This window comes from Aptenodytes patagonicus, chromosome 5, assembly GCF_965638725.1.
Source record: "Aptenodytes patagonicus chromosome 5, bAptPat1.pri.cur, whole genome shotgun sequence".
NCBI classification, from domain to species: domain Eukaryota; kingdom Metazoa; phylum Chordata; class Aves; order Sphenisciformes; family Spheniscidae; genus Aptenodytes; species Aptenodytes patagonicus.
In genome coordinates, this window is record NC_134953.1 from 56,736,750 (window position 1) to 56,758,848 (window position 22,099).

The window sequence follows — 22,099 nt, forward strand, 5'->3', positions numbered from 1 at the left end:
CAATCGAGCAGGCCCTGCCCAGTCAGAACTTTTACGTACTGTAGATGGGAATAAAGTCCCTGTAGTGCACATAAAAAATATGCTGGGGAAGACAGTCTGGGTTATTCCTGCCTCGGGCAGAGGCAGACCCATCTGTGGGATTGCTTTTGCTCAAGGACCTGGGTGCACTTGGTGGATAATGCGGAAGGATGGGGAAGTCCAATGTGTGCCTCAAGGGGATTTGATTTTGGGTGAGAATAGCCAATGATCTGAATTATGTGATGTTAAGTACTAATTATAGTTATAATAGTTATACTAATAATACACAGATATACTAATAATACTAATAATATTATATGCCATACTAATGTTATTATAATAAGAATCACCCAGAGTAATGAAGAATAACTTCAGTGAAACCAAGCAAAGCACAGTGATGATGGTACCAGAACTGACTTCAACCTGAAACAATCCAACACCACATACCATCTCCATTTTTCCTGCCCTGAAAGATTATTATGACAGATGGAGCCTGAAGTCATGGACTAAATGAACTCACCGAACATTTTAGAGGGATGGCCCACAGATGAAGGGAATGATATCTCTGTGTGTGTGTGTATATATATATATAAAAGGGGGTGGTGATTAATGAAAATGTACTGGAAAATGTGAGACTTGAGCATGATGCAAATGGTATAGAATAAGGGGTGGATATTGTCCTGGTTTCGGCAGGGATAGAGTTAATTTCCTTTCTAGTAGCTGGTACAGTGTTTTGGATTTAGGATGAGAACAAAGTTGATAACACACCGGTGTTTTAGTTGTTGCTAGGTAATGCTTACACTAGCCAAGGACTTTTCAGCTTCCCATGCTCTACTGACTGAGAAGGCTGGAGGTGCACAAGAAGCTGGGAGGGGGCACAGCCAAACTGGCCAAAGGGACATTCCATACCATGTGACGTCATGCTCAGTACATAAACTGGGGAAAGCTGGCCGGGGGGGCCGCTGCTCGGGGACTGGCTGGGCATCGGTCAGCGGGTGGTGAGCAATTGTACTGTGCATCACTTGTTTTGTGTATTATTATTATTATTATCACATTATTATTCTCATTTTATTTCAATTATTAAACTGTTTTTATCTCAACCCACGAGTCTTTCTAACTTGTGCTCTTCCAATTCTCTCCCCCATCCCACCGGGTGGGGGGGAGTGAGCGAGCGGCTGCGTGGTGCTTAATTGCTGACTGAGATTAAACCACGACAGACACACACCAGGAATCCTAAACTTTCTGTGCATAATGTACACTCCTGTAAGGCAAGTGGCAGAGTAAATTTTTTTGAGATGGGAGGCTCTGGTCTCTGTTCTGCTGTAGCAGTGAGCAGCCAAATTGACGATGTATTCACTTGTTGCAGGTGTGTCCAGCTTGGTACTCCTGGGTCGGAAAGAGATGAGGCTGTTGTGTGGGGAGGAGGTAGAGTTTTACCAACTAATTAATAGAGCTGAGAACCAAAGCACCTGACCTCAGAGGGCTGGGTGCTTTGGTGCTGATGCGGACGAGATACAACAATTGCAATAGGCTGACAGTAAAGCGTAACCTTTTTCTTTGAACCCTTTCCTTTCTCTGATTACAGAGACCTTTCAGTTCATCTCAAAGAGGCACCATGGTTTCCCATTCAGCCTCACATTTTTTCTCAATGGGATGCAAGTGGGCAGGTTGAGCTGTTGCTGTGAGTACAAACATAAGCAGCGTTCCAGGCTGGGAGGCAGACATGGATACTTCGGGTTTCTCAGTGTGGAGGGAGCATCTCCTTGCTACAGGTATGGAGAGGAATACACTTTGCTCACAAGGACTTAGCAGCCCAGTTTTTAGAGAGTTTATCACTTGTTTCCTCTTTTTTAATCTTTCTGTCACCCCACAGCTCTGTAGAGCCTCGTCTGTTTCTCAGCGCCCCTTGAAATGTGCAGAATTGAGCTTATCTCTCAGGGTCCCACATCTAAGGATGCCATGAAAGTCAGTCACTCTGTGGAGCATGCACAGCAGTGGACAATGTTTGCACTGGATCTGTAAGCTTGTCAGAAGGCAGTCAGCACTTCCTCAACAGTCGAATATGGAGGAATAGGTGTGGGGTGGTATACATATGCCACCTACATGTTTCTGGTAGAAGTGATAGTGAAATAAATATCAAGAGTGCTGCTAACTGTAGTTTTCAGGGTTTTCTTTGTGATTGTGAGAACAAGATAATTTATTTTTAAACAGCTCTGCCTCTAAGGTGGGATTCTGCTGTAATACCCCTGGCTGCAGAATAAGACGGTACTGAATGTTAGCCATGTTTCAGACAACAAATCTGTGCCGAAGATTCTTGGTTTTGGGCAAAAGTCAATGCTGTGAGCAACAGCTGTGGTTTTGCCAAGAAGCTTTAATTTTAATAAAATCTTCCTTTTGTGTGATTGTTAAGTCACGCCAGACAAGTAAACTTCTGCACACACGGATAATTTTAAAACTGTTTTGTTCTTTTCATAAGTAATTTTTAAAAGAGCAGCAAGCAGTTGGAAGAAGAGAACCTCCACAGAGCTATACTCTATTTTTTAGATACGGACCGAATTCTAAGAAAAAAATTTCTACTTTATTGTACTTTTTTTTTTTCCTACTCCAGTCGAACATTGAGCATGATTTATGTAAATGTATTCCTTAGTATGTTCAAAGTAGTGAAAAGCACCTGAATTCAGAATGGATATAGTGGCTATAGAGTTTAGGAAATGCCCAAATCTCAGCTTTTATGCTGTTTCTAGAAAGATTTGAAGTGAATTTTCTGAATTAATATAGTCTCCAGAAATTGGTTAATATCTTCCTGAGTCGCCCCCACCTTCTGTCCACCTTCTCCTCTTATTCTTAGTGATACCTCTGTTTTCCTATCTCTTGTCAGTCCAGCCAACCTTATCTGGTGACTAAAACACATCTTCATTAGCCATACTCTCTTCATAAATGACAACTATTTTCACGTCTCCTTCAGGTCAAATGCAGTTGTATTTGTTTCCTCTTTTGAGTATGACACCACATCCACACATTAAATACCCACTCTGATTCTCAGTAAAGATCTCAGTTGGTTTTCCCTGTTGGGTTAAGGCTTTGGTTCACAAAGAGGTGATGCCGCAGTGATTTCTACGCCGATGCTGTGATCCTTGCACAGACAGTTTTCTGCTGGCCTAGGTGCAGCATTTCTGTACAGTAGAAGTGCTTCAGTATCTCAAAGGTCCATGAAGAAATACCACGAACAAATAATTAAAAGGTAGGACTCTTTTCAGAAATTGTCACATTTACATTTTATGCCCGCAAAACTAAAGGATTTCTAGACTGAATGACTGTAGGATATTTCACAGTAGTTTGTAAACAGCTGGAATGTGAGGGGAATTGCAATCAAGCCTTACATAAAAAAGCAGTTTTGGTGGAGGAAAAGTTTTTAAGACATAGTTGTCTGTGAAGAAAATATGATATTCCAGAGAGACTTGTGATAAGCTAAAGTGAAAGTTCCAGTTTCCGTTTCATCCTCTGCTTGCAGATTTGAATCAATGTACTACGTACAGCACAATGTCCTGACACTCATAGGTGGTGTAGGGTGGCTCTTTGTGTCTGCAGTTAATGTTAATTAGGAGTAGGAACTCTAGTCTCTTACATGAGCCTCCTAACCGTAACAGAGAGAGGCTGTCACTCCATTTTATACAAGAGGAGCAGTCTCAACAAGTCATTCAAAATGCTTTTTTTCCCAACTGTTTGGGTTTCTGTTAGGTAGGAAAAACAGAACAGAAACTGAAAATAATTCAATTTCAGTCTCCCTCTTCCCCCACAGTTATTAGACCAGCAGACAAGTTTAAAAAAAAAAAAGTCTTATCCACAAAACCTGAGGTATCACTTTACTGGGTGTTACAGCAGGATCTGGATCAAGCACACCTCTGACTTGGAGCTTGTCTGCCTTTCTCAGTGACTTTATCTTCACAGATCATGCTTGGTGTAGCTTGAAATTAATGGACACATGATAAATTTGATTTTAATCTGTTTATACTTCAGTTGTCACCTTTAAGTGCAGACAGCGTTAGTCTCCTTCAAGGAGGAACTGCATCTGTGTTTGTGAAGCACTTGAGGATTTTAGGGTGCTTCTCCAAGTAAGTCATTATCAGTAACCTTGTTGTCTGAGTGGCAATGCAGAGGCAGATAGGTACCTGGTTTTACTGCTGATAATGAGCTAAATAGCTCACTGTGTCTGCTGCCCTTCCATTGTTCACAGAAAGAAAACTGTGATACTTTCCAATTCTCCTTGGTTTTTTATAGGTGCATTATTGCAATGGGTCTTGACAAAAAGCCATCCCCTCCCAAGAGAAAGATGGAGGACCATGAGGAAAAGCATGTGGGTTCCCGGAGAGATGGAGTGCGCAGTGAGCCAAGTAAAAGCAGTGTTGAGCAGAAATCAAGCAAAGCTTCAGTGTTGGACATCTTACCAGGTCATGAAGCGAGTGTGGAAACTATTGAGGACAAAATGGAGACCGGACAGGAGTACAGAAAAGAAGAAAGGAAAAAACTGTCTGATCGTGAGAGTGAAGATAGTCAGGAAGACACCGGTAAAAATGGTACAGTATTCCAAAACACAAGCAGGGGATGAAAAATGGGAGAGAATGATTCTGGAGAAGGTATGGGATTGTGGGCCTCCAGCTTCGCTTGGAGCATCCTCTCTTAGGACACCTCATGTGTGAGAAATGTGGTGATGCCTGTGTCTGGGCAATAAAATTAGTGGGGCTCCTTTCAGCCAAGGAACAGGATGAGAGGGTTTTGCAAGAGCCAATAAAGTGAGTAAGGAAGGTCTGAGAGGCTGAAACAGGAGCCTGAGGTAGGTGGGAACGCGGGAGGAAAGTGGGGTACAGTGAAGGGACAACAGTGAAGAAGGAGAATGGCAGCAGGTGGAGGACAAGTAGAGCAGGAGGAAGAAATGGGACTGGGTGTAGGTAGGGAGACACTGAGTCTGAGGTGAGCTCCTGAGGGAGACAGGGCATCGGCGTAAGGTGAATGGAGAGAAGATGGTGGCCATAGGGGCAGGAGGAAAAGCCTCCTCCTGCCTGATGCATAGATAGATGGGAGGGAGGGAGGGAGGGAGAAACTGTGAAGGGAAGGAGGCTGAATGCTGGGTGCAGAAGGGGAGGGCAGGTGGGAAGAGCACACAGCAGCAAAATGTCAGCAAGATTTAGCGCCAGATGAACTATTTTTGTCTTTTCTGCTGTCTGTTGCCAATGGGAGTGCAATGCTTTTTGTTCACCTAAGGCTCTTTCCAGTCCCTTCTCCACCACACTGCCCCAGGCGCCGCTTACCTGACACCTGCCCAAACCTCCAGCTTCCTCGCTTGTCTGAGCATTTGTTCCCTCTGCTCCAGGCCTACCAGCTCACCTTTCTTGCCTTCTCTGCTCTGACCCCGCTGGTCCTTGCCCTTTACCGAACACTCCCGTTCGGCAAGGCTGGCTGACCTTGCCCCTTTTGCTTGAGTCCCATCTCATTTCTGTTGGCAGAGATTTAGAAAGAAAGACTGGAGAGAGGCTGCCCTTGCTGAAAGTTTGCCCAAGGGGTGCTTCTTGTGGCAGACAAAGATAATATTTGTGGTATAAAAATGATGCGTGGCAGCTCCAACTGCATGCTGAGAATGTGCCGTTTCCCCAGTGCCACCTAAGGCCAGTCCCTGTTGCCACCAGGCTGCTTACAGCTCTGCCTGCCCCTACGAGAAGAGACGGTGAGCTCAGCCTGTGCCTTCACTCACTCCTTATTATAAAGCCTTTTTCAGAGTAAGTCAAATTTAGAGAGAGATTTTAATTCCTACTTCCTGTTTTTACTTTCATAATTCTGCAGTGCTACTGCTCAGCTTCCTCGTTAGTCCCTGCGGATGTGCGTTTGTGATTAATCAAGCCTTTTTCCTTTCGGGAGGTGGGCACCTTTCTGACAGTTACCTAGGAGGTAGGTATTGAGGAGGCCTCGCTTCCAACAATGCAGTTGGACTCTCAATTGGCTTTTAATACAGAAAATAAATCTCCTTATTCCCTTAATTCTCATTGTCTGGGTAATTTGTTTATTTGCCTAATTGGTTCTGCATCAGATACTCTTCATTTCTGTCCTTGGCATTCTGTCACTTTCAGTACTTTAGAAGCACTGATGGAAAGAAAGAGAGGTGAGCAATAAAATCTGAAAGGTGAGAAATTATGGCCACGAGGGGCAGCTGGTGTGTCAGCAGTGACAGCTCTCCTTCACAATTTAGGTTTGTTGCCTCTCTGCTGCATGTGTAGTGAGCTAGTGGTAGCAATGGAATTACTGAATTTTAAATGGCAATCACTGACATCGCTGTGCATGCTGGTGCCTGGGATTTTAAATAGTGCAGCCTTGGCTGGAAAGGGAAGGATTCTTCAATGCATATGCATGAAGAAAGTCTTTACCTATAGACCTGAGCAAAGTTACCTATCAAATGTTACAACTTCTCGGGCTAGTAGCCTGGGATGAAATCCAGACCATGTTGATGTAAGAATGGTAATTCTGCTGTAAGCTTCATTTGTACTAGGATTTCACCTGGGACCTGAATGAGCATATTAGAACAGTGTGATAACAGAATGTTCCTCCACAGCACCCTTTGGCTGGATTTAATTAATTCATTTAGTTTGTAAGCCACTTATTTGCTAATTAGCCATGTCAATCCACATTTATCTTAGTTTGCGCTACAATGTATTACCTTTCTCCAGCTTTCTCTATTGCTCGTATTTTTTTTTCATCGCAACAAGTTTTTCTCCTGTAATGACACTGTCTTGCATTTTATTTCTGAGTTTGCCCAGCTCTTATTTTTTCTAGTCCCTTCAGTGGCTAATGTTTTTGTTTGTTTTGTTTTTAATGTATTAATCATACTTGATGCATCATTCAGTAGCTTTATTGCATTTTTGCTACTCTATCTATGAAGAACATGATGCTTTTTTATGATAACGTGCCCTTACGATTCGTATCTGTGGTCTTAGATTCTCTCATGGCTTTAAAAAGACTGAGCAAATGCAAAGGCAAAAGGAGGTTAATGAAGTTAACCTCTGTCTGCTTAAAAAGAACTTTATTAGTTGTGAATTCTGTTTCCTGTCTCACAGTATGATTCTTTTATTTTAGAGTATGAAGATTTTGAAGCAGGTGGAGAAGTTAATGAAGAGGGACAGACTGGTGATCGAATGAATGGAATGTCAAAGTCATCCTCAGGTGATAAAAAACATAACTTGGACTATGAAAGGGAGAGTAAAAACTCATCACAGAAGGCACTGCAGGCCTCTGACAGTGACAAAGATGAAAGTGCTGGATGTTCTGACAGTGACTCAGAGGATGATAAACAAGGTTAGTTTTTTTCATAAGGAGGCTTAGAGAAGTTGACCTGATGCATGTTTTACACTTTGTGCATGTCCAGTACATATGTTGAGTCTGCATAGGAAAAGCCATGCAATTCCTACTGAATTGGTAAAAGATAGCTATTTTATCTGTTCTTATTAATTCTACCACCTGTCACTGAAATAAAGCCAAACCCACTGGCAATGTAAGCACGTGCCAGCTCACAGCAGACATTGCTGAACTATTTAGTTGCAGAAATGGAGATGGAACCAGTCAGCAAATTAGCTCTAAATCCTTGGGGCAGATCAGCGCTTCATGTCAGTGGTCACCGACACCCGAGAAGCTATGACCACTTACACCTGCTGAGGTTACACACTTTTATCTGAGAAGTCACCAGGAAGCCCAACATACCACCTTGTATTTTAGAAGTGCTGTCTTTAATGGCCCTGAATAATCAGAACCTCAGCTTTGTCCTCTGGTACATCACTGACTCTGTCCTGGCTCAGGGAGGAAACGTCATCAGCGTCCATTCTACTTGCAGCAGTTAGGCAGTTTGTGAGGGTCCTTGTTCAAGTCTGGCTGTGAATGAGTGAGAGTCTGAGTCTGTGATTCTTGATCCAAATGTAGGTACAAAAGTGTGCAGTGAAGTGTCCAAGACTATCATTATTAATTCAGAAAGATTAAACTGTTCTGGAATAAATTTTTGTAGAGTAAGTCGCGTTTTCTGTCATTCAGTTTTTTAGATCGGCACTTTTAATGTCTAGTGTTTTAACTATTGGCCTTCATGCAGTCCAAGCCATGCACCTTCATAAATAATCCCACAGAAAACTTGCAGGCAATTTTTCATTTATCAGACAAACAATAGAACTCCATCCGCCACGTGGTGAATGAGCCAAAACTGAACTGCCTCTTCCTTCTGGCACAGTGTTTTATTTCTTTCTAACAATTCTCCTCTATGGCTTTGTTAGGTCCTGAGCTGACGTATGTCTTGCTTGTCATAATATACCAGGATTTCTCCTTTTACTGCTGTTTTAAAATGAATTACTTTATCTTCCTTACGTTTGACAGTCCCATTGTGCAAACTGTTTCTCAAGTTAAATGGAAACTTTACTTTCACATTTGTACTTCTAGGTGAATTAAACAAACATAACACAGCTGCTTGTGAAAAGGTTGCAGCTGCAAGAAAGATCCAGTCTTTTTATAGAAAGTATAAAATCCAACAGAAATTCAAATCAGGTTTGGAACATCCTGGCTTATAAAATCATTGCAGTGATCAAAAAGAATCTTAATTTTTTGTTTTCTCTTGATAATCAGAAATAGCTTGTGATTCGTGAATAATCAGTACAATTAAGCATTCTTTTCTGTTTGTTAGTGTATGGCATTACTAACTTTTTCATGACCTTAATCAGCTGCTTCTCAAGCTCTACCAGTGTGCGATGATCAAGTGAAAGTGTGTGGATGCATAGGTGTGCATAGGTGTAAAGGAACAGCTCACTGTAAGGGCCTTTCATGGCTACCTATGCATTAAGGCCTCCGTTAAGGGCCACCCTTATTCATCTTCTTTGTACTGGGGTGTGATACTGCTGCATGCACCAAAACTCACTAATTCAATATAAATTTTTCTATGATGAGGAGAAAAGGCTGTTGGGAAGCCACCAAATCTTGAAATATGGACATTGAACATCAGCAACTAACAGTGTAAAGCAGCTAGTCATCTAGGCAGGGGCTCCTTACTGATCAGCTGGCAGGCACTGCTAATGTTTTTCAATTTGTATTTGCCATGGCTTGCTTTGTTCTCCTTCACTGCAGGAGCTCAGGACATGTGTTTAAATCATTTACGTTCTCTGTGGTTTTAAATAAGACAGGTTTATTCTTCTTTCTTAGCAGCCTGATTTGCTGCTTCTATCTTTTACATCAGCACACTAATAGAGTATGCATCAGTTATTACTTGCATCTCATCTGGCAATCAGCAGTGGGCCATGGGTGTCCGGTGCTGAGCAGCATTGCCTCCGTGGAAATGAGGGAAGCTGTTTTCAAAGGTGCTTCTTGAGAAGCTCATGACTTGGAGACAGTTTTCCCTTTGGCCCACAAGAGCTGTGACTTCTTAACCTTTTCTCCGTGACTTTTGGAGAAAGGAAGCAGAGAAACTGGCTTTACTTCATTTTCCCTGTTGTGTTTGCTGAGGATGTAAGGAAGAGAAAGGTCATATTCTAATTTGACATTTGGTATTTTAGTATAAGGAGTGGTTACCCAAATACTGGATGGGGACCTAAAGGGGCTTTTAGAAGTCTAAATATGTAAGTACAATAAATAATGGAAGAGGCGTGGATTAGGAGCTAGGGATACCGGTGGAAAAGCCTTTTTCGTGATCGTTGGTTATATTGTGAAGGCATCTGTTCTGTGCTCTGAACTCTGACTGCTCCCTGTAGGTGTAAATGACTGTCAACAAGAGAGGCAGCGCTTCCAACATCTATTTTCTCAGGGCAGGAAGCCTAAAGGAGTTCTGCAGTCCTTATTTAGCACTAGTAAATGGTAGACTGTAACATTAGATAAGGATGTTTTAAGGTTACTGCTAGCTTTGGGTGACATTTCAGATCACTGCAATGTTGGATTTCTAGGGACTTTGCATTTAAGTTTGAAGGTCGGGATGATCTTTTTGTTCTGGCTGTAGTGATTAATCTTCAAGGAGATTTCTATGCTCGGGGCGGTAGAAGCATTCAGAAACCAGTTGGTATCTACTCCTTTGCACTTGCACAGAATGTGTTTACAAACAGTAAACAGTGGAACCCAAACTGGTGCAGGGCATTTCCTTCTGCAGGAATAGGAAATTTGTTGTAGGAAGGATTTGTCATCTCCCAAATATCTATTTACTGTTTACTTCATGGAGTCCTCATCTAGTTCTATCCAGATTTGTTTTTAATCCTTTAAAGAAAATGGTAACTTTTTTGCATTGTTTTTGTTAACTACTCTAGGCATTGGTACATTGAACACAAAATGCCTGTGATTTTTTTATTCCTGTTTCCTATTTGTTGATTTTTGATATTTTCCCCTTTGTAATGAAATCTTTCTACTTTTTTTTTCCACCACTGAACAGAAGAGGTGGAGAGAAGGGATAAAAAAGATGTGGGCTTTTCCCAACTGAGGTGTAATAATAAATTTATGAAAAATAAGAATTAATTGGTAATTTTGAGGACAAGAAGAGCTTTCTGTTTGAATGAAGGACCCTTACTCTCTGAAAATAGTCTGCATGGGAATATTTCAAGCAACTTTAATAGCAAGTACTGGTTCCATTTTTTTAGGAGATTATTAAAGTGCCTAATAGGTCTCAACAGTGGAAGATTTTTCTGGATATTCATTATGAAGCAGATTTTTCTTTAATTTAACTCCATTGTTTTTAGTTTTGCCTTTTTGCACATCCTTAAGCAGTCATTTTCCCTTCTTTATGTTTACATTTACAAATTCTCCAAGACAGCATATCCCCTGCCTGAGTCATCATTTTCCCAAATCCTACGTAGTTTTTCTCTTATAACTGAATCCATATACCTCCTTAATATCCACCTCTTTTCTACTTACCTGAATTGCCACTTCCCTAATGTATCTAGTTGTGACAGAGAGATCTAGAAATTAATATATTGTCTCAGGGGAAACGTCTGTAAAGGAACTCCCTTGCTCAGCCCCTTGAATTTTCTAATGGTGGAGGAGTGGTACTCTGAGTGGGATTCTTTAAAATGTGGTTGTAAGATTTCTTTGTACAAGATGTTTTTCTGAACATGCTGTTCTGCATGAATTACAGTTCTGGCATACGGATGGCACATGAGCGGAAGCCACAGTTAGAGAAGGAATTCTTCCTCTTCTCCCTTCCACATGAGTGCCTAACTTCTGTGAAATTCCGTGACTGTATCTTTTTCAATATTGAATGCAAGGCCCTGCTGAGGTGTAAAGTTCAATGTTCCACAGTGCACCTTGCAGAGTTTGGTATTGGTGACAGGGCTAGCATAAATAGGGTGTTATTACATTAGCAATTTAGTCCACGAGATGAGTTCATTTTAGGTGCAGATTTGTTTTGCATCTACTCATGCAGTCAAGTACAGCACACAAAAATGCACCACTGATGTCCTCAATGCTCTTTTCTGTGAGGTGGAATTGAGGTTGAGGCCCCCTTGCAGCGTGCATGCAAGATCCTCCAGCATCTAATGCTATGCACGCAGAGTGCATGCCGAGGATCTGGGAACTAGCATGAACTTCATTGCCAGCTGAGGTAGGATGTGGATGTGTGATCCTGGAGTTGTAACAGATTACAGCAAGTCAAACCTTGGTCCTTCCCTCTTTGGTAGTGTAGATGTACTTGTAGTGTGCATTCAAAGTAGCCCTACTGCCATCTATATATACTGTTTCTAGCTCTCATCTTCATTAAATAATGTTGGGCCCATGAAAACTGTTTTGGGAGTTACTTACCTGTTGTATCTCTTAGCTCAAAGGTATGCCCCATTTCCCCTTGCTTTAAAACTGTGTTGCCTTCTGGACGGGCAAGGCTTGCAACTGAGTGTGAGTTGTCAAACCCTCAGTTATACAAACACCCTGTGACTTGGCGTCTGCAGTTTGAGATGTCAAGGTTAAAACTGTGAATTTGTTATTCACATGTCTCCTGGAGTCAGTCAACATGGACATTTACTAGTTTGATCTGGTAAAATGGGTCTTTGTGGGAAGTGTTAGTGGGGCATCATGCTAGTGATAGTAACTCATTTTCTCTTGGCTTGCAGAGGATGACAGAGCTGTGCTGGTTTTTAGATCTGTTACCTACAGTTCAGCTCTTGAATTTGTCTTTCAGCACATAAGTAAGTGATTTCATTTACAATGTTATTGAACCCCTGTGGCTGCTGTTAATTTCCATGGCTGCTCAGACCCCTGAAATCACTCTGCTCCTCTGTGGTATGTACATACACAACTAGGTGGCCAGCTAAAACATTTAGGAAAGTCCTGCTTCCATCCCTGTTATTTTTTTCTTCTTCTTTTTGTTTTTATTTTGTTGTTAGGTGAATTTTTGAAGTGGAGGTGAATTTTTTTATTGTATGAAATTTCTTTTGATACAGATTGTCCCTACCTTGCGTGTGTTGGTCACTGGTAGTGCAAGCTTCCTTTCTGTCAGGCTCCTAGAGGCAAACATAAACCTGTGACCACCTGGAGATTACCCACACCACATGTTTCTGTGTAATTTAACTTTAATTGTTGCTAGCTTCAACTTTCATCTCCTTGTGACCTGAAATTCCATGTGCTCTGTACATTTACTGTGCCTTGAATTCATCTGCTGAGCCTTGGACCTGTGATTTTTTCAAAGAACAACTCACTTGCTTTCAATTAAGCATGTGTTAGTGTTGGTAGACCAAGATTTTGGATAGCAAGCTTTTGAGCACGGTCACTATGTGTTTGTGTTTCAGTACTCAGTACACTAATCCACTTGTAACCTATGAGTGCTGCTATAGTAGAACTAACATGCTGATAGCAATGGGATCTGGATTTTTACGAGTACATGCTGTGGACAGATTTTGTCTCATCTTAGTTCAGTATATCATTGCACTTGTTCAAGAGTGTCTGAATTCATTAGGCCTCTTGGGTCAGTTCAGCCAGCATATAGAGTTTTACAGTAATATCCAGATAACTGAGGTGCCAAAGATGTTACTTTTGCATACAATATTATGAATCGGACATAAATAAAGAGCATGTAAGAGAGACCTTGGCATTCAAATCCTTGTGGACCATAACCCTGTGAATAAATTGGAGAGAATCACGGGCAATTCCCATAGTACAATATGTAAACTGCACATTTAAGTTGTTCTGTCTCTGAACTTGCTTGTTTATATTCTTATAAGTGTCTTTAGGAGTGATGATGTTTTCTGGGAGTCTAAACGTACCTACCGTTAGAACACAGGTGCAAGTCCAGTGAAGACTGGAAGGAACTGAGAGTCATTACCAGGTGGTGGCTGTCCAGTAATTTGTGCCTGAAATCCGTTGCAGTAGAGATCCTAGAGGGTGGACGCCCACCTCACATTTGGTACCACTCATTATCCTTGCTGCCAGTCTCTGTGAACGTGTCGGAGTTAGAATGAGCGTACGCCTGAATAACTTCCCCAGAGATGCAGGCAGCTTCCTCACACCACCGCTCAAGCATGCTGGGAGGTGGAGTTGCATTCTGTTCCTTTTCCTTGGCTACTTTTAAGGAAAATTGAGGAGTTTTCTTGAATTGACAGTCTGGCATCTATACAAGGCAGTCCATTAATTTAGAATTGCAGTTTCCATTCAAACACACTTTCTTTGTTCTTGTTTTAAAATTAATGGGAGTAGTTGACGTATTTTAGGGAAGTTTTAGCTTCCATTTTTGAGGTTCTTTTAAAAGCAGTCCTGCAAAGTTTTTGTAATACATTGCAGATGAAAAGGATAATTTAGATATTACAAAAAGATTGCAATGAGCCTTCCTCAGATCCACAGAGGAAGAAGAGGCATAGAGGCTGCTGGAAGACTGTGGCTGCAGGAAGAAATAATGCGTCACAGATTGGCTCCCGTGGCTCTGAGATTAGCTGTTCAGGGACAGACTGTGGGTCCAAATTCTACCTCTGGCCTTTGGCCAGCAGCAAATGCCTAGGAAAAATAGAAGGGCAAGAATACTGTGCTGCTTCCCCACCGTTTCTTCCCACAGCTGTAATTAGCTGGTGTCAAGGGTGGTCCCTTTTACTTATTAGGCCTAACTGGATTTTTTTTCCTTGAGTTTGACTAATCTCTTCTTGAACCCATATGAACTTTGGACACCAGCAATGCTGTGTAGCAGTAAGCTCTACTGTTCAGCTAAATGTTAGATGAAGGATTATTGCTTTTTTTTTTTCCCCCTCAAATTTTCCATTTATGAATTTCATATCATGGTCCCTGTATGTTTTTTTAGAGAGGACAGTGAACTTCATCTCCAGTTCAACTTGAATAGCTTACACATGATTTTGGAGATCTTTATCATACTTACTGAGATAACAGGAGTGCACTAACGGACTGTTGCTATGGTTGAAATCTTTTATCAAATGGAGCTCAAGAAACTATTCTAAAACCTGTCTGAGTCATATGTAGAGGTGTTTTTGGAGGTGTATTTCTGTGTGATTGATGGAGCTAATCTGGTTAATTTCCATTTTCAGAAAAAAAAACGTTAAATGGCTTTGATTTTAACACTGATACCTCTGGGCAATGTTCTTCTATTACACTTACTGGAATTTTGTCATGACATCCTCAGATGGTGTAATTCAGAGATTGATATCAGATGAGCGTCTGTCCCTTTGTGCATAGCAAAGGGAACTCGTGGCCAATGAATGCAGACGTTTTAGTGACAAATACTAAAACAAAATTATGTTTGCTATTTCTAGGTAGGAGGCCTGCACACTCCCTCTCATCCGTCAGTACTCAGTGTAGCAGTGAAGATGACTCTCTTGCTGAAATGATGAAAGACAACGTTAAAGGCAAAGAGGAGTATAATATCAAAAGAGCATCTGATGATGCACCACATGCACAATATGGAAATGAGAACGGGGAGAACAAACTGCTCAGACTGGAGGAAGATCAGGAAACTTTTGCACTGGAAAAGGAAGGAATAGATGAAGCAGAAAAGGCAAAACGAGAAGATCTAACAGCAAGGGAAGATACTGGAATTTTTCATGACAATATAATGGCAATACAGCATCAAAGTCCTGAAGTTAATGGGGAACTCAAACAGGCTGGGTCAGTAGAAAGTAACATAGAGGAAGATGGGGAGAAAAATGCAAGCACCAGGAGGGATGATGGGGAGGAAAGTCTTCCAGTGCCTTTGGAAAGCAATATGACAGAAGTGGAAGATAGCAATGAAGAGTCTCCTCAGAGCGATGAAGGAGGTGGTGAGTACAGTCCCTCTGCACAACTGTGAGTGACTAGTGCATGCAAGTGTTACTGTATTTGCCTTTATACTAAGTCGTGGTGCAGCATGGGGAATGCAGTTGCTGGACTGTTTTCAAGCTACTAGAATACTCTTGTACTGCTGTGAGCTAAATAGTCACCCAGAATGTAACCTTGGTTAATTGTTTCTTTTCCAGTGTTTCCGGTGTAAGGCTTTGGCTATTCTTTTTTACTCCAGTAGTTGGGTTTCACATATCATGCAATTATTATAAAATCCAAACATGATTTATTACCTATAGGAGAATCTGTATGCCAGATTAGGGGACTCTGTTTATAATGTCGAAATACTGGATTCAAAAAGAACACCAAAAATTACCATGTGAATCATGGTGCAGCAGATGAAGATCAGAACTACGTCAGTTGATCCATGGTTGTGTTGCTTCACTCTGTCATGGATTTGCTGGCAAAGAGCAAATCAGTTAGCTGTGTGACACCTTGTTTTTACTGTTGATAAAATGGGCATCTTGCAGTTTCAACCTTACCTTTATGGATAACGGGCAATTTATAAAAGGTTGGCCACGTGAGCAAGGCTTTGCATTATTATATCTGGGGAATGGGACAAAATGTAAGCCCTTGCTTTGCAGTGTCATCCAGGTCATGGGGGAAGTGTCTTGGATGCTGTTAAATCAGGCAGTGTAAAAGAATAGTCGTCTGCACTGGTGCTGACGTAAAGGAGAGCCGCAAGGCATCGTAGATGAAATTTCCAGTTGTCCTTCTGTATGCTGGATTTGCAGTGGAATGTAGAATGCTTTTCCTTTACCTCAATAGAAATTTTTGGTTCTGTTTCTATTGCTTTCTGTTCACTGTAGTGCATCTATCTAAGATAGCCATGTGTGGAATAAACAATTTGAATGCTGGTGCTTAATGCTTTGCAAGTCTGTTGCTGCTGGGTTACTTTGACTGTCTTGTGCATTGCTTTTGCTTTGTTATGCATTCAGAATTGATACAGTAAAGACAGTAACATACTATTCATTGAATAGCGCTGAAGTCTTCAAAGATGTTTGCTTCTGAAACCCCTCTCTTCACTTGTGTGAAAGAAACTTCAATTTAAGCACCTTCACCACTAGGTTCAGATGAGTCGAGTAAGAACTACTGAAGAAGACAGGACTTTAAAAACCTAGAGGACAGAATATTACGCTGTAATACAAAACCAAGGAAAGACCAATCAAATGTGTCAAGCCGGTATCAATCTGATACCGAGTTAGCCTAAGACAATAGCATTGTTCTTTATTAGCATAAATTCCTGCGTGCTTACATTCAACACACATGGTTTCATGGCTCTAGGTTTGAACAGAGATCCTCTATCAAATATAGACAGATTGTCCAAATGTTATGTAGGTAACAGCGTTTACATCTTAATCAAGTCCTGCATCATCTCTGCTGCCAGGAGACTACCTGAGATTCAGGGACAGTGCAGATCAAGGAAGGACAAGAAAAATCATCGAATCATAAAAATTACAGATAGGAACGACTTCCTAAATTGCATACAGATTTTTCCCTGTCTACATGGGAGTCGTCTAGGTAAATTTTATAGTAAATGAAGAATTGCCAAGGAACTGTGTGTAGAGCAATGATAGAAAAAGATAATACCCTTTCTGAGATATACTGAGCTGCTAAAGAAATATTGTGGGGTAACAAAGGTCACATGGGAATCTTAGCTTCCTCTAGGCACTTAGCACAGTTGCTGCCATGATAAAAATTCTAATTAAAAAATTTAAGGATGTCTATAGTCTTAAAAGAAATGCTAGATGGTTACAACTCCTGCTACTCCAGTCCTCCAAAAGGCTGAGGGCTAAAAGCCTCCAGAGACACCCAGGGGGCTGAAAGAGCCCAGTCCTTTACTGCGATTGCAGAATTGGTTCTCAGTCTGTTCTTGGGCCTCCCTGATTTTTTCACATGAACTTCTCTGTAGGGCTGGTCATTCTCATCAGCCGTCCAGCCTGCGTTTAGATGAGACTGATACAGCACTGTTTTGGTTTTGCCCCAATGAGACCCATCATGCTCTGCTCGTGACAGGATTTCTTCTAACCAATGCTGTCATTAACAGCGCAGAACTAATTTATCAGAGAAGATTGTATATGCTGAAGAAAGCAAAAGGTGCAAAACACTCCTCTGGGGTTGTTCAGTTGCAGGCTGAGTCTGGGCAAATCACAACTGGTGGTGTGACAGGATCTGTCAGAAGTATGGAAGTACCTGGGATGGGCTCCTGCTGCGCGTTTTCTGATCTTGCTGTGCTCTTTGTGACAAGGACATATTGCTGATCTCAAGAGAGAGGATTATTGTGAGCAGTATTTGTCATCCTTCCCTGGGCTCTTGTTTTGATAGACTGTCAATTCCCTTTTGTCAAATGTTACGCAGGCAGTAAACTGTGAAGAATGGGAACTGCCAGCTAGTCAGACTTCAGGCCTATAACCAGGTCAAAGGAAAATATATGCACCATACGTAGCAAAGCACTTGGTATTTCAGCAAGTCGAAGGAAGTGCTGCCTGTACCTCTGTGTGAGGCAGCCAAGGGATGTCCTGGAGCAGAAAGCTTCTTGTCTTCTCTGCAGAGCTGAAATGTCAGAATGACTCAAGCAGGTTGTGCGCTACTGCGCAGAGACTTTTGTCAGGATCTCCTGGGTCCCAGGAGGAACCTTATAAATGCTCAACTTTCATGGTTCCTTGCAGAGCAGATCTTAGTGCTTCACCCAGGTGAAATGTGAGAGCAAGGAGTGAAGCCATCACTGCCCTTTAGGACCTATGGTATAGGCAAAAAGGCATTCATGCTGAGCAAGTGCCTTTTGTACTGTAGACTGAAATGGTCTTTTAAAAATGTTCTCACATTTCTTTTCAGAGCTGTGTGGGTGCAGGGTACTGACGGGGTAGGAAGGATGGGTGTAAGCATAAAGTAGGAGGAAGAAGAAGAAAAAATAAAAACACAAGTGAAAAAAAGAAGAAAAATAACATATACGAGGGCAAGTAGCAAGACAGAATCAACAGTGTAGAAAAAAACAACCTCATAGGAAAAAGGTGAGCGAGCACAGGGTGTGCATTGGCAAGAGAGAGGGAGGGATTTGGGAAGAGTGCAAGGTTGTGGCGGGGGAAGACAGTGTTAAGTCTTCTCCTCACTGCAAGCTAGTGGCAACACCACCTCTCCCACTCCTGGACTTTTCAGTGCCCTGTCTGACTCTGAAGCAGCAGGCAGATTAAATCCCATACACACAGCTACATGTATAAAGAAATCAGTCTCATAAGAATTGATAGCCATTTTTCTTAATAAATTGCTGGAGGGAACATTCTGCCACATGCAAGTACATGTGATTTCAATACATGACGCCCAGAAGTGACAGCGATCCATAGAAGACCTGTACAAACGTTTTGAGGCAAGACAGTATTTCTGTGGGTTAAGTGGGCAATTTGGGTAAGACTAGTGGCCAGGTCGGTTAGTCTTATTGTGCTTATTTTTATGCAACTGATTTTCTTCTGGCAGAGCTCCTAGTAACTTCAGAAGTGCCCGACAGATCAGCCCAGAGGCACATCTCTCACAGTAGTCTGTGTCTCGCAGTGGCAAGAGAAGATGCTATTCACAAACACGAGAGCCTCTGTTTTCTGAACTTCACTCATTTTGTAGCTCTCCTGCACTCCAATCTGTTGTATAATAGCTGTTAGAAAAAAATGCCTGCCAATCCTTTGGTATCCATTTATGCATCTGATGTCCATGAGTTTGTCTAGTCTGTTTTGAATCTGCTGATACTGCCAGCCCTTCAGGCTCCTGTCACAGCAGGTTCACTGCTTCTGTCCTGTCCATTCTTTATGAAGCCCAAAATTTTGGGTACCTTTATTACATCCTCTACTGCAGAGTGGCCCAAAGTCAGCCAGTTCCTTAGTGTGGCAGCATTAGCTTTTTACTCATGGCTCCTTATTTTTATTTTCAGAGAAATCGAAATAAGGTGTTGCTTGAAAGTCAAGATATCCTACCATATAACATCTCTTTATCTAGGCTGTGAGTCATGATTTAGCCAGAAGCATGCTGAGTGGTTTGTTGTGGCAATTGGTTTCAGGCTCTGTATTTTTGTAACAGAAGGCCAAGTCAGGATTCAGATCTTTTTTCCTCGCTGGCTGAAACCCTGCTCCTTTACTCTCAAACAAAATACTTTGTCTAAATAAAATGCCATAGGCTGATTCTGGGAAGATCATTGGTGAAGGTATTGAAAAGTGTGCATGTTCTCACTGAGCCTTGACGTAGAACTTGTCTGTAGACATCTAGAAACTGAAACTTGGCACAAGAGTCTCTGCAGCACTTCCACTGCATACGATGAAGCTGACCAGTGTACTGCTTCATGTCACATACAGTAATAAGATCTAGAAATGTTGTGATTGTCTCCTTTATGATCTGAAAGTTATTCTTGACATAAGTATCGAGTACAAGCAATTGACTGAGTTACTCCCTTTCGGTCAAAGACATGATTGTTCCAAACTGCAGAGGAGCAGTCTGAAACATCTGACCACTGGCACCATCCAAGCAGCAACAGGAATTAATCAAGTCTCACACTAACAGTCATAACACAAACAAAAGTGGGCAGCTGTTTCAGAGATGTACCTGAAGGGCTGTGGTTCCTAATGGACACAGTATACTGGCAACAGAGGCCATTTGGCAGTAAAACCAAGTGCGAGATTTGACTTTATGCTGTCAATCCATACCAGTGGCAAACTAGCAAGCTCTTTGTGTAACAGACTAAGCCAATAAGTGTATCAGAAAAGGAAAGATATAGAAAACTGATGGAACTTGAAGGGATAAACCTGGGTCACTGGAGGGAAGAGCTCTCAGAGGAGATGCTGAAGGGATCGGACTGTGTACATGGCTGGAATACTGCTCATAAAGAAGTTGTTTAGTATTACTAGCTTGAAAGCCATTCACGTAATCATCCGGCAAGTCATAAAGCAAAAATGGAACAGATAGCACAATTTTAACAATAATGTCAAATGTATGACTTGACTGTGAAGCATCATAATCATTGCATTTACAAGAGCAGAAAATACTTCCCCACTTATTTATAGATAAGCATATGTCTTCAGTCACTTATGCTACTTTGGGGAATTGCGGAATCATCAGAACTGTAGTTGGGAGCTTAACATAGAATTTTTTTTTTTTTAAAGTATTCAAAGAACAGTAACAATTTTATGTCTATAAAACAGTGTTGTTGCTTGTACGTTGAACCCCCCTCAGACTGCCTAACAAAAGCAATCTCACTGTTTTGTGAAAATGTTGTGGAAGATTGCCGCTCTATGTTTCAATAGATGCTCCTGCATGAATTTTCCCTTGGATTTTTAATGGTTGTCTCCATTTGGTTTTAATCTACTTTAAAATTTATGGCTGGTGAAGATTTATATGACTCCAATCGGGTCTGCCCTAACATTTCAAATTTTAATCCAAGCTGAGATAGCTGGATGACTTCTATTCCCCTTTTGCTTTTTAATGGTTTCTCTTTCTTGCTTCCTCTTTTGTAACTTTGTGATAGTTTTTGAAGATTGGAAACCAGTCCAGGAAGAAATAGCAAAGGCAATTGGAAATGATCATCATGTGAATTCTGAACCTGAAGCTAGTGATTCCTGTGCAGATGAGGAAGAAGAGAACGTAATAAGTACAGAGTGTGATGCCAATGAAGGTGAGGTTGGCCGTTGATCAGGGGCATGGATTAAATCTTATTCATCTGAAGTCTTTTTATAGAAGTGTTTTCCCTTTGCCTTTCCTTTCTAGGCTATCAAGCCCTCCTTGTGCTCTTTTCTTTCCTAACTTGTATAAAATTGGGTGATGACTAGCTGTCTTCTGTAGTCATGTATAAGTAATGCTTTTTTGGCAGTTACAATGGTCCTAGGTAAAGAATCCAGGCCATGAAAAAACTGGCTGCCAGTCAAGAAAATAGCTGTGGAAAGCAGGAATCTAGTGAGTTTCCTTTTGCTTCCAGGTAGTGCAGGGCCTCCTTGGGAAATGCATTGTCAAGACAGGCAGGATGGGACTGACAGACTAGGTATGAAGCTGAACTGCAGACTTGATCTCCGTGCTGTACCGTTCGTCTCCCAAACTCATCTCCCTGTTAGCAGTTGGCATAATTGTCAGTGAAGAAATTTCAGCTTGATCTTGGTTCCCTCCAAGAATGTTTCTGGTCCTTGCAACCCTAGCAGTTTATTGCTGGAGACTTGATCTGCCTGGCAGAAGAGCCTTGCATATTATACAGGGGGTATTAAAGCCAGCCATCCTGCTGCAGCAATGAGCCATAGTGAAAGTAAATGTTGAGTCTACTCCACAGTAGCAATGAGTCTGAAAAAAGGAGAAAACTATAGGTTAAAACTGACCTCAGTCTGCACTGTTGCTCTTACATTTTCTTCTTCTATCCTCTAAGAGTCTAACAGCTGGCAGGAACAGGTCGTATACGTTGTTTTTAAATTGCTAGTTGTGCACTGTCTTGTACTTTGGCACATTAATCCAGGGTGTTCTAAGTTTTTTTTTCTGGTCAGCTGGGAGCCTTTTGATCGTCTTCCTCTATGTAGCCTAAGAACATAGTCTTTTAAGGTTTGTTGTCGTCTTTCATCCAGAAGGTGTATACAGGAGGCTGGAGGTTCCTTCTCATCTCTGGTCTGTCAGTAATTGTCTTTTTCTCGGTAATTCTTTCTCAGATGAGATTGTTTCTGCCTTGGTCTCATCAGCCGACCGCAAACAACTGTCTATAACATTTAATTTCAAAGTCCAATAGTCTTCATGTGTTGATCTTCACAAGGATCTATGTTTCTGATGCATAGACCAGGACAGAAAG

The 22,099-nt window shown here is 41.6% G+C and overlaps 1 protein-coding gene across 1 annotated transcript in view; it reads left to right on the forward strand.

Moving 5' to 3' along the window:
• The window catches only part of ERICH3 (glutamate rich 3), a 42,724-nt gene that overhangs the window by 15,777 nt on the left and 4,848 nt on the right, over positions 1-22,099 (forward strand). Inside the window, exons 10-14 of the mRNA XM_076338044.1 lie at positions 1,604-1,790; positions 4,297-4,592; positions 7,138-7,356; positions 14,745-15,248; positions 20,807-20,953. Coding sequence (XP_076194159.1) covers positions 1,604-1,790; positions 4,297-4,592; positions 7,138-7,356; positions 14,745-15,248; positions 20,807-20,953 — 1,353 coding nt within the window. The remainder of the gene's footprint in view (positions 1-1,603; positions 1,791-4,296; positions 4,593-7,137; positions 7,357-14,744; positions 15,249-20,806; positions 20,954-22,099) is intronic.